Source organism: Pseudopodoces humilis, chromosome 5, assembly GCF_049639895.1.
Source record: "Pseudopodoces humilis isolate 2021_Gansu_Grassland_sample_001 chromosome 5, ASM4963989v1, whole genome shotgun sequence".
NCBI lineage: Eukaryota > Metazoa > Chordata > Aves > Passeriformes > Paridae > Pseudopodoces > Pseudopodoces humilis.
The window spans coordinates 30,307,099-30,320,093 of NC_142204.1; the positions used below are offsets into that span (position 1 = coordinate 30,307,099).

At 44.3% G+C, this 12,995-nt stretch overlaps 1 protein-coding gene across 1 annotated transcript; it reads left to right on the top strand.

Annotated features, from left to right (window-relative positions):
• The first annotated feature begins 9,870 nt into the window (after window positions 1–9,870).
• Window positions 9,871–12,725, top strand: BTG1 (BTG anti-proliferation factor 1). Its single transcript, XM_005519422.2, has 2 exons — window positions 9,871–10,266; window positions 11,445–12,725. Exons 1-2 carry the CDS (start codon window positions 10,119–10,121, stop codon window positions 11,807–11,809), a joined length of 513 nt encoding a protein of 170 aa, XP_005519479.1. The 5' UTR covers window positions 9,871–10,118; the 3' UTR covers window positions 11,810–12,725.
• Window positions 12,726–12,995: the final 270 nt, after the last annotated feature.

Genomic DNA, 12,995 nt, shown 5'->3' on the forward strand with positions numbered 1-12,995 from the left:
CGCAACTGATGAAATTGGCATTTTTGTGGTCTGTAACTGCTTTATGGCTGGAGTGGGGAATCTAAAGCAAGTTTCTGGTATTTACAAACACAGGGTCAAAAAGATTTGAGATGATTAGATCAATAATGAAATGAGATCCACAGTTATCTAATGCACTCCAACCCAACAAAAGGTGAAATTTTCACCTGTACCCAAAGAAAGTGTGATTCTTCATATCATCTAAACTTCCCGATGTATTGAACCGTCATCAGTGTTAGGCTGAGGGTTGTAACGACTGTTCTCTTCTCTTGAGCAACTGAAATTCATCCTTGTTGTACTTTTGTCTATTGGGTGAAATGTTGAGTATAAATTAACAAAGCAGTGAAGTATGGCTCAGTTCATCCTTCCAAGGCTGTTTTGTGTTGAAATCACTGCATTAGTCTAGCAATTTAAAACATGTACATGAAAAATTCAGGTTTAAATCACTATTTCTTACTGTGAATTCCTCTACCTTAAGAACAAAAAACATGACCAATCTTCAGGAAATGTCAGCTATTACTAAGCCTTCTTTATAGAAACTAGTGAATTTATTTTTGTTGCAAAGTAGGAAATTGTATGACTGATGGACAGGTAATTTTCTTTAGGACTGTAGCAACTGAAGGAGTTTTCTTGTGATCACTCCAGGACATCCCTAATAATTGTCTTTAGACTTTGATATCAATATAGAAAATCCAGGGGTATGCACCTACATTTGGAGATAGCTTTGAACGGATCTGAGAATTTCACACAAGTGGGAAAATTGGGAAATTTTGTTGTTCTTGTTTTGTTTTGGGCTTTTTGAATCTTAGGTGAAACACTTCTGTTTCACTTGGTGACATCACCTGCTCTGGCATGGCTCTACTGATACCATGCTGCCTGGTAGATGAGACTGAAGCTCTGAGTTGGTGGGAAGAGATGACTCTGCAGGAAACATCCTACAGCTCCAGGGTAACAAAACTGAGTGGAAACAATAAAGACATGTCTACACGGGGGAAAGGAATGTGTGACACACATTCCCCACCTTGGCCTTGCACAAGTTGGTTTCTTGGTATGAAATAGCACCATTTTGGGGCATGAGCTGGCTGCAGTGGCACCAGATAGGGCTGAGACAGCTGCTGGGACTCCACCTGCTTCTTGTAGAGCACAGCCCTGTGCTCCTGTTCCATAGTGTAGATACACATGGCTCTAGATCTCCCTTCTCCCCTGTTATCTCAAAAGAATTTCTATTCCCTCTCCACTGACTGCTAGCTGAGTTGTGGGGCACAAAAACCCAAAGGGAGGAAAATGTGTCTGCAAAGACATTTTATGAAGTTCCTCAAGGGATGTGTTATGCAACTGCTATGTCTCTTACGTAATTTTTTATAAGCAGGCTTTCATAAAGCAGAGAATTTTAAAAAAATCATGTTAAAAAAAAAAAACAAGCAGACCCAGAGAATCCTCTTAAATAATTTAAAAGCGAATTAAGATGTGAAAAAGAAAAGAAAAAGTTCTGAAACAGTAGGTTCATCCTTTGCAAGCTTGGGATCATGTATTAATGCACTGCTAGTTGTGAAGAAAATGGCTTTCTATCTTTGCCTGTATGTTAGATCCTGTTGGAACACTCTGTTCCCTGCTCCCAGGAACACTTAATGCTGCTTGAAGCCTGTGTACCCAGCACTACACTGAAGAATTGAGTGGCTCCTCCCACACAGCCAGGCACATCTCCTTGCTATTGTAAGAGGGGTATCAAGCAGCTTTTGTTCCTCTGTTTCTGAAAATGCATCAGAGACAAACATGAGGGGGAAAAATGGTCACTGAAGGTGCTGTTGGAAGCAGAAAATGAAAAGACATAGATCAAAAGACTGGGATTTTTTGATTCACAGATGCTATGCATCTCTATTTTTCCTTTTTTTTAATTAAAAAACTGTGATTTTCTTGTTTTTCATCACATGCCTATTTAAGACATGTGGTTAATCTAAGTCAGAACCGATAGCCTAATTTAACAGAGGTGTATGTTTGTGCTGTCAAGATTTTTGTTTCCATTTTAGTTAGTAGTTTCTGATTTCCTTTAAAAAAATGAAGGAAAAAAACTTCCTTTTTTTGGTGAAATAACTAGATTACTGTCTCTACTTGTATTTAGGCTCCTCCCCCTGCTTTCCTAGTGTTATCAAGCAGGCTCATAAAGGATCCTTGTCTAAATGATCAGATAACTCTTGTTTCCTCTAAAATAGTACCATTAAAAAACAAGAACTTTTTTTTGGTTGGTTGGGTTTTTGGTGGGGAGGGGTTCAGTTGTTTTTTTTGTTTGTTTGTTTGGTTGGTTTTTTGTTCGGAATAGGTAATTTATATGAATTTATAGGAATAGGACCAAGCAAATTCCTCAGTTTATGGCACATGCCTAAGAAAGAAGCAAAACCAGTGGGAGCTCTGACTTTCAAAGTCTTGGACTATGGGGCCTAAAATCACAATGCTGTTCATTTGCAATTATGAGGATAATCTCATCATTGCCAGAGACATTACTCACATGACTGAATTCAGGAAAGTAAGTTATTGAGTGTTCAGGGTTCTTCATCCCATCTGGGGAAAGAATTCAAGTCACACGGGGAGCGGCCGAACAGCTTAATTTTCGGCATGCGACACGCACTAGAAACCTGCTAAAGGGATGAGTGACTACACTTTCACGTGGGCATGAGTGAAGTGTTCACATGTAAATGCAATTGAACAGCACTGTATATAAAGCCACACAATCAAGTAAGAACTGTGTAGCTGTGATTTTAATTTTTTCCCACCTGATAATATCCAGAAAATCTCTCAGTGCTCAAAGGAAGGTAATAACACAGACTCTCTATGTGATGCTTCTTTCACCCTGCCAAATCTGTCCTAGAGAACTAATTATATTAATTTTGTCCTGAGAATTTTGAGACTGATTAAAATGCCTGAGTTAATAGTGTTGCAAGGAGAAAAAAAGCTGTAACAGGAGCAGTGCCATGACTACAAATGACAGTGGTAAAGATAATAACTTATGGCAAGTGTTGGCTAGAAAAAAATGAGGGGAAAAAGATAAGTGCCTGTTCTTGCACCAAAGTATTTACTGCATTGATATGCAGGATTTAGATAGACTGACCATAATAAAAGGACAAAAAAAACCCAAAAACAAACCAGTTAAAATGAAATAACTTGACCTCCAAAGCCAGACCTGCAAAAAATGAAACTCATGCAGAGACACCTGAGTTACAAGCCAAAAACCCCACATGTCCAACTTTGGTGGAGAGATGTTGGGAGTGTAGTGAGGCAGGTGCTTATGTCTAGCTAAATATTGTAATCACTGTTTTACTGTTTGTTTCTGTTTTAGTAAGTGCATAGTAGGTAATATCCTTGGTAATGTCTGAAGATATGGCCTAAAATCTCCAGTGTTATCATTACAATGTCTCCATATTTTGGTATTTTGAGGCATTTTTGAGACAGGTAGCTTTGGTGGTTTTGTTGCTATTAATTAATAACTGCTCTAAAGAAGCCACCAATTTAAAAGTGCGCTTGATTTCCAAATAATGAATCTTAATAAAGCTGCTTGGGAAATTTTCAGGAAATCATTGGAAAAGAAATGAAAAAGGTTTTTCTCAGATGTTTATTAAAAGACTTTAAAAATATGTTTATATTTTTAACTACACCATAAATTAAAATACACAAGGTTCAAATACTAAGGAAAAAAATATTTGCGGGACCAACATATTGGTTTCTTAAAAGTCTTTATGTATTTGAATGGAATTTGCACTTAAAATCTACAGACAGTAAGTTTTAATTCTTTAAGTCAGGAAATAAAAGTATCATAATAACTTCCTGGTTTTTCCTCTGCCTGACCATAGGGTTACTGAGAGCCTTGTGCTGACCAACACAGGCTGCTACGGCAGTCACCAGGCAGTGCAAGAGCCCATAATGCAGCCACTACAGACAAGGGTGTTGGAAATTATTTCAGATCTTCCTAAAATTACATGGCAGGCCAGAAAAAATAAAGTTCTAAGAAGCAGAGAACTATAAACCTCTTTATGATACCCTCCCCCTTCCCAGCTTTACTATAAAAAACTACAGGAAAAGTAAAAATTTGGAATTTGAGATGACATCATCTGATTGCAGAGCACAACAACAAATGGTTGAATCATTCTTTTCACTTACAAGCTACTTTCACTTTAATATTATTGTTAACAGCTTCTATTCAGGATTGTAATGAATGACTATTTATCTCATCTAGATTATTCTATCCTGTTTAATTCCTAAATTTATAAAAAAGAAAATCTGAATGGGTAATAATGATTATGTATAGCTATGTTGTGAGGAGTTCTCCCTACAAGCTTTCAAATTATCTGTTTCTATTATCTTTTTAAATTTTTGTTTTTACTGGATCCAAACTATGATTGCTTTATTAAAAACAAGTGTTGCATGTGCTGCCACACTGCTACTATCCCATTCAGGAAAAAAAATAAAAATCATCTTTATAAGCAAAACAGAATACTATGTTCTGAATTTGCTTTTTATCTGCTACATGTGCGTGCTGTTGTATGTTTGCTGAAGTCAAAGGAATAGCACAGGAAAAGTCTTCTGTTGAATCTGTCCTGGCCAGATTCTGGTTTCTGTCCTGGCCAGACCTGAGGCTCATGCCACAATGAAATATCTTCTCAGTGAGCATCCCCTTTGAAATCAAGCTTATCTCCCATAGTGCAAATCTTTTTCTGTATGGAGTAAGTGAAGCAAAGTTTGCTTTGTTTTGCTAAAGTTTTGCTAAAATTTCATTTTAGACTATCACAAGATGGATTTCCTGGAATGAACATACCATAGTTATGGCCAATGCTGACAGCCTGTCCTTGCCCCTCTGAGTCTTTCCTTCCCCTCTTGAGCTCTCTGCAGAGACAGAAATGTTTGTTAAACAGCTGCTGGACTGTAGAATGGGACTCTGGCTTACAGGACTAGTCCCTTTGCTTAAACAGGACTCTACTTATGTGAGAAGTGGTTTGAAGAATTCATTGCCTGATAGACCAATTTAGAAATGCGGACTGCAGGCATGTGGGTTTGCGTGTGAGCATGAGCATGTTGAAGAGAGAGGGAAATTCCCAGTGTGGTCACAAATCAGACTTTTGCCCTTTCTCTGACTCCTACCAGTCTATCTTATCCTTTCAGATGCGAGACTTCTCCATTTTGGAAGAATATGTGACTGACTTCTTCACCCCCACACTTTCAGGATGAAACACTCATTGCTCCAGCGCAGCAGTTATGTGCAGTGTTGCAATGCTGAGAGACAGGCTTACATTCAGAGCTGAAAAGCCCTTACCCCCTCCTCATTGCAGAGTGCTGCTTTGCCAGTGGGCTGAATCCATACCACACTTCTGAACCCAGGTCTGAGCCTGAGCTCAAGTCCAAACATTTCTAGTAGCAATACAATAGTAATGAGAGTCTGCTCTCAAGGCTCTAGGGAGAAAAAACCTTAGGGCAAACATTCCCCTTGGAAGGCAGGTAAGGGCACTCACCTGCAATGAGAGGGGCTGGCTGCTGCTGTCTCTGGCCACAACCAAGCCATGGAGCCAAAGTTTTTCCAGGGAGGACTCCCACATCACCACTGTAGCTTGAGGAGTGTCTCCTTGAAAACTTTACACAACAAGGTGGGAGACCTTGGGGTCCCCTGAGGAACAGCATGGCATGCAGGGCTGGCTGCGGACTCTGGGTTACATCTGTCTCCTGGAGCAGCATCTTAATGTCACTACAGCTGCCACTGCATATTCAAAGGCTGAAAAGGGCTAAAACATTGAAAAATGTTTTAAGCATCCCATGGAGAGCTTTCTTCTGCATAGAGAAAAACTAAAAAAGGCAACCTCTTCCTATACATTTTCAAATACTGGTTAAATGAAGAAAATACTGTGGCATTTTAATAACATCAACCTACACTAAAACTAAACTCTACATAGAATGGATTGTTTCTGTATTTTATGTATTGCAACCAGTATTCTTCAGCTTACAGCTAAGAGAAAGCTTATACCAATCTAAGGCATATATACTGCTTTTTGGAAAAAAATACCAATTATTTTTCAACTGTTACTTTATTAGGTCAATGTCAAACAATGCAAAAAATTATCTAGAATTGAAACAGGAAGGGAAGAGACCTGACACTTTTCTACACTGAAAGGCTTTAATAAGATACCACATAATAAACCTATAATGCTTTCACACTTTCTTGTATTTCTTTATTCTGTCAAGAATAAGTTCTCAAACAGGAAAAAATATCCATGCTGAATAGGTAATACATTTATTTTCATAAGGAAATATATACTAATTCAGATCCTAAGACTAGAGCAAATTTTTTTAAAAATCAAGTAACTCTAATTCTTCACCTTTGAACTCTTGAATCTTTTTACTTACCATAGAGAACACTCAGTAGCTTCCTTCAGAAAAAGCTGTGAAAAGAGCATGTTGCAATAGTTGCAGGGTGTGTATGTGCGTGTGTGGCACAGATAAAAGTGTATTTCTATTGCTTAGTTCCATTATGACAGAACTCACAAAGTGTTAGGCTCTCTCCAAACCAATGTCAAGAAACACATCCTGCCAAAAGAACATGAAAGAAATGTTGTAAAGATTGCATTGTATTCCTTAAAAGTTAGGAAATATTAGAAGCTGGGATGCCAGTATAACCTTAATTCAACCCTTCTGTGCATATCCATTATGATCCAGTCTTTAATTACATGATCACATACACTTTTTCTTTAGTTTTTCTCCCCAGGGCCTCTGCTTCATTTAAAGTATCAGATGGGCTGAATAAGTTCTCAGACATTTACATCTATCTTCTTCAGCAGCCTGCCATTTATGTATCAGCGAACATCTTGCACTATCAAGCAGGCAAACTGCCTCCTCTGTGTCTGGAGCTGCAGAGACAGGAGTAGACAGCTGGGAACTGGCCAGAGAAAAAAAGAACCCAAAAACCCAGTGTATCCCAAAATATGGAAGTGCCACAGAAGTTCAGAGTGGCGTGGTAGATCAGTGAAACATGCTGGCAACTGGCAGGAAGCTAAACCAGCAAAAGGCTATGGTATGGTTAGTTTGTTTGATGCTCTCCATTACTGTCCAACCAAGAAAAGTTGACTTTGCTTGATGCTGTGAGCTGCATGCCAAAGTCTTCCTCATCAATTAAGAGCCTGCAGACTTTAAAGATGAGAATCTTCGGGAGAATTTCACAGGCTGGAAATGGCAGCAGCTCCTTTGCTGTCCTGCCATAGAACTGAGATGGAAATGCACTTGTCTGGACTGGGAAAACAGCATCAGCAGCTCCAGTTACCTTGTTCACACCCACGGATAGGGATGAGATCCTCCTGGCAGGCATCTCAAGCCTTGGCCTTGAAGTTACACTTGAACAGCTTGGTGGCTGCAAGCAATGAACACCAAGGTAGTTCATTCCTCACCAGTGGACTGGATCTGTACGCACAGCATTTTACCCTTTCCACAGAGAAGACTGTTTTATACATGCTGTTATTTGGAATCAATAGGAACTATGAAAACTTGATTGCTAAAGAGTCCTGAATTTATTGACTTTGCAAGAGATTTGAGAGAAACTCCTTAATGGTCCAGATTTTTTTTTAAAGAAAAAAAAAATATAAAAAAGGATCTTTTAAATTTCTCCCCCTCTAACTGAGCGTGACATGAAGTACATGTTGCCACACTATGTTCTTAAAAGCACAACTCAAGGGGGATGATTCAAATGTGAACAGCCTTGCTGTCTGTGGCAGTTATGGCTGGTGACATTAAACCTCATGTTTTGGGGGGCTACTGTATAAGGCCACTTACCTACTTGAGAGTTCCTAAAACTCCTTCTTGATTCTGGGTGGAATTAAGTAGAAGAGATGAGAAAGTGACCCAGATAAAAAAGCTCAGGTCCAGGCAAAGGTGTCAAACATGACATTATTTTTTGTTTTTTGAGGTATTTCCAGTAATTATTTTAGTGTTATTGCAATGCTGAAACATCGCTTTTGCACAAGGTAAGCAACAGCTTCCAGCAGGATGGTGGACATTTCTGTGAAGGGGGAGAGAAGCATCTGCTGCTTCAAAGTTGGAAAGAGCACAGCACTTTCCAGCCTATGAACAGAGCAGAAATGGCAGCCCTGGATATACCTCACATATGCCACAGAAGCACTGAGAAGAAAGGATGGCTGGCACTTGAGGAGCAGCAAGAGCACAGGCCAGGTTGGCAGCTCTTCCCTTCTCACAGAATGGAGGGTCAGCTCATGATTGTTAATGTAATACTCAGAAGTTAGGAGGGGGAAAATGGATAAGACTGTGCTCTAAAACCCACACCAACACTTTTAGTATGCAGTACAGCTGTGAGTTTGAGCCCTTGGGATTATCTTTTGAAGGTGTTTTGCCGATTTCCCTTGTGTATAGACTCAAGGAGAGTCTCTTGAGGCTGGCAGCCTAAGATAGAATAGATCTCATGTGCAGAGAAGAGACCAAAACCATTGTACAGTTACATCTCTTCCACCAGATAAGCAAAAAAATCCGCTTACTTTCGTCTTGTATTCAAATATTTCACACACAGATTTTATATATTTCACTAGTGTATTATTTTCATTGAAAAAGAAACGGTGTGTTGCATGTGCCTTTGTTGGGCTGATTTCTGATCGTCGACTGTAAGAACCGTACATGCAAATATCAAGCTGTATTTCACTTGAAGCTTTTCAAGGGGGCAGGGCACAAACCCTTGAGAAAGAACAAGGTTTCTATCAAAGAAGCTACGCTTTTCTGTTTCTTAACAAAACCGAAACAAACTAACCAAACGGAAACCTTCTGCCGTTCCTTTCCTCTCCCCTTTTGTTTAGCAGAAAGGGAGACAGAGCACTTGAAGGCCTAAGATTGACACCCTTGGAAGTCACTAGCTGACACATCAGTCCCGCAGGTGTTTTGTGACAGGCCAGCGGGGACAACAGCGCAGAGCGATGGGAACGCGCAGGGCGGGCGGGCAGGGCCGGACGCTGTGGTTTGCCATGTCCGCAGGGAGCGAGGGCCGAGGCCCGGCCGGCGGCCTGTGAGGCGGCTTCGCCCCGCTCCGGCACAAGGGCCCGGGGCCGCCGGCTGCCCGGCAAAGGCTTCGCTCTGCGCGGAGCTCCCCGGCCGGACACCGCGGTTCACAAGCGGGAGGGAGCATCACGCTCCGGCTCCCGGACCGCCGGGCACTGCGCGGAGCCATCGGAGCACCCCTGAGCTCCGAGGAAGGGCAAGGGGGCACAGACACATCACCTCCGCCGCCCGCGGGCACAAACAACTACCGGCCTGGAGCGCCCACGCCGCTGTCCTGCTGCGGCCGCCCTTGCGTGGGGAGGCGCCGGCGCACGGACGCGGCGCGCCGGGGCCGAGCCGACCGCCAGAGCGGCCCCTCCCGCCCCCGCTTCCCCGAGCGCCGCCCGCCCCCGCCGCTGACGTGGCTCCGCGCTCCCCGGCGACAGCGCGCGGCCGCGGCCCCGCCCGTTCGCTCGGGTCCCCGTGCGGCCCCGCCGCCGGCCGGCGCCGCGCCCTGCTCGCGCGGATGCGCGCGGAGACCCGCGCGGGGACGCCCCGCACTGGCGCGCGGCATACCCCCCTCACACGCGGCTCCCCGCAGCGCGGGCGCGCGCCCCGGCACGCGGAGGCCCTCGCGCGGGCACGCGGCCCATTGCATCGACCCCTGCGCGCGCCCCCGGCTCTATTTGTTTACAGCCAATTACGTCACCCACCCCAGCTGGCCCCGCCCCGCCACCCGCCGTCACGATGGTGCGATCGCCGGATTGGCGGCGGCGCGCCCCCGGCGCCATGACGCCACTTCCGGTCGGCGGCGGCTATAAGAGGCAGCGGAGGGCGGGCACCCCCCTTCGCCCCCCGCCGCAGGAAATGCGGGGAGTGCTGCCGCGACCGCCGCTGCTGCCGCCGCCCCCCTGCCGTAGGAAGAGGAGGCGGAGGCTGCCTCCCCCGGGATGTGATCTGGGCTCCGCCGCCTGCTCCGCGCCCAGTTAGAGCCGCGCCGCCCCCGTCCCGTCCCGCGCCTCTCGCCCCGTGCCCCGGCCCGTCCCGTCCCAGCGCCGGCCGCCCCGGAGAGCTGGCTGCCGCCCGCCGCCGCCTCCATGCATCCCGCCCTGTACACCCGGGCCAGCATGATACGTGAGATCGCCGCGGCCGTGGGCTTCATCTCCAAGTTCCTGCGGACCAAGGGGCTGATGAACGAGCGGCAGCTGCAGACCTTCAGCCAGTGCCTGCAGGAGCTGCTGGCAGGTGAGGGCGGCGTGGGCGCGGCGGGAGCCGCTCCCCCCCCTCCGCCGCGGGCCGTCTGCCCACTCAGGGCTGGCGGTGATGCGGGCGGCACGGCGCTCCGCGGGCGCCCGGAGAGGGGGAAAGATCGGCCCCTCCGAGGGACTGGAGCCCCTCCGCGGGGGGCGACGGCTCCGCTGCCGTGGCTCGGCCCCTGCTGGGATCCTCCGTGCCGAGCTGGCCCGGCGGGTGTGGGAGGCAGGAGCGGGCTGTAAACAAAAGGGGCTCGGGCGTCGCGCAGGCAGCTCCCCCACACACACACCCCTCACAGCCCTTGCCTCCGTAGACAAAGCTTTCGAGCAGCCCGGACTTGAGCTCCGCACCAAGGGCTCAAACCGCCCGCTTTCCATAAAGAAAAATGCTCCGAAGTTGGGTTTTTTTGTCAAGTAAAATTCATCGGTGGACGATGAGTCTTGGTTGCCCTTTATTCTGGAAGCGTCTCTTAGCCGCCCCAGAGCCCCGGTTAGGAGCAATTACCGAGGGTTCTGTCATTGCCCTGTGGGTTTTGTTATCCCGAGCCCTCCCAGTGGGCTCGATAGTGGCTACAAGTACCCTCAGATCGATAGGGTTTTGGGTGGGATGGAACTCCTGAGGTAAGTCCTTGGTTTCTCGCCATGGAAAACAGGCTGGGAAGAACAGTGGTGAAATGCAGCTTGAGTCAGTCGGTAAATGCTGCCCAGTTTCCTCCCTAGTTATTTTTGGGTGTTCTTAGAATGTGAGAAACTAAACACGGGTGTGATCTCAAAAGGATGCTGGAAAGGGTCGCTTTTCCTATCTGGTTTATGGTGTTTTGAAGCTCTTGAGTTTTTCTTTTATGTATTTCTGTATTTTTATATTTGTTTTTCTGAATGCTAGGAAGTTGCTTTTCACTCCTTTCTGGTGGTGGATATTGCTCTCTATACAGTAGCACAAAACAGTAACTTTGTACGAGTGCTTCCCAAGGGACATAGCACTTACGTAAATCATTAAGAAAGAATCATTACGTAAATCATTAAGAAATCTTTTATTTTTCGAGTCATTTGATGCTGAAATAACAAGCTTTTTAAGATCTTGAGATGTGAAATTTGCAAGAGACCAGTAATCGCTGCGTGCATCTTTCGACACGGAATTAAGGGGGATAATGTTTGTTTTTTATTTTATAGAACATTATAAACACCACTGGTTCCCAGAAAAGCCATGCAAGGGATCAGGTTACCGATGTATCCGGATCAACCATAAAATGGATCCTCTCATTGGACAGGCAGCACAGCGGATTGGATTGAGCAGTCAGGAACTGTTTCAACTTCTTCCGAGCGAACTCACTCTCTGGGTTGACCCGTACGAAGTGTCCTATCGCATTGGAGAGGATGGCTCGATCTGCGTGCTGTACGAAGCTGCACCAGCAGGAGGTAGCCAAAGTAACACCAACATGCAAATGGTAGACAGCAGAATAAGCTGTAAGGAGGAACTTCTCTTGGGCAGAACTAGCCCTTCCAAAAGCTACAATATGATGACTGTATCAGGTTAAGATATAGTCTGTGGATGGATCACCTTAAAATGGATGGATAAATTTGGTTTTTACTTTGGGTGGGCACCTCTGGGGATGGATTATGGAATTTAAACCATGTCACAGCTGTGAAGATCTGGCACACGTTAGAGTGGTATATTTTAAAGTGACAGTGCCATAGTTTGGACAGTACCTTTCAGTGATTTAATAGCCTGTGAGTCAAAATGATTGCAGCTTGCTAGGGAGTAAGAAGATCTAGGAAGTGTCAGTTTCTCCAAGACACCTGACTTAATTTCTACACCAATTTTCAACCCCGATCTGTATTTATAAAGTGATTCTCTGCAGTAGGTCTTGCAGAGTAAATTTGCACTATTACATTTATTAATTGTTAGCATTTTTGGCAGCTCAGTAACAAGACTTATGAACACCATAGTACTGGAAATTTTAATTTTCAGACTTTTACCTAGCACTTACAAATATGTATAAATGTACATAAGATAAAATAGTAAGAATGACCTGGGGAAATGGTCAGATCTTTACATTGGCCTCAAAAGTAGCAAGTGATCAGAATCTGCCATGGCAACAGGCTTTAAAAAGACCATATAAAGACACTGTCTGAACTGTGGTGTTAGCACCAGCCAGCTATCTGTACATTTGCTAGCTTGTAGTTTTCTAAGACTGAGTAAACTTCTTATTTTTAGAAAGTGGAGGTCTGGTTTGTAATTTCCTTGTTCTTAATTGGGTAAAAGTCTTTTCCACAAACCACCATCTATTTTGTGAACTTTGTTAGTCATCTTTTATTTGGTAAATTATGAACTGGTGTAAATTTGTACAGTTCATGTATATTGATTGTGGCAAAGTTGTACAGATTTCTATATTTTGGATGAGAAATTTTTCTTCTCTCTATAATAAATTGTTTCCTATCTTGGCATTTTAATTAATCTCTTGTCGTGATTACATAGGATCAGTTAAATTATTTTTGTCTCACAGTAGAAACAAAATAGGTACTATAAAGGCTTAGTAACATCAATGGCACCCTGATGCTAGGGAACACTTGGTACAGACCTGAATTAATGAAGACCTCACATATAAATGCTTGGGAAGTTTAGGGGAACACGATGTATGTGTCACTTTAGACCTTGTAAAATCAGTCAATGTGGAAATAACTCCAGGGCCAATAATTCCAGGATATAAGGAAAAGGTACAG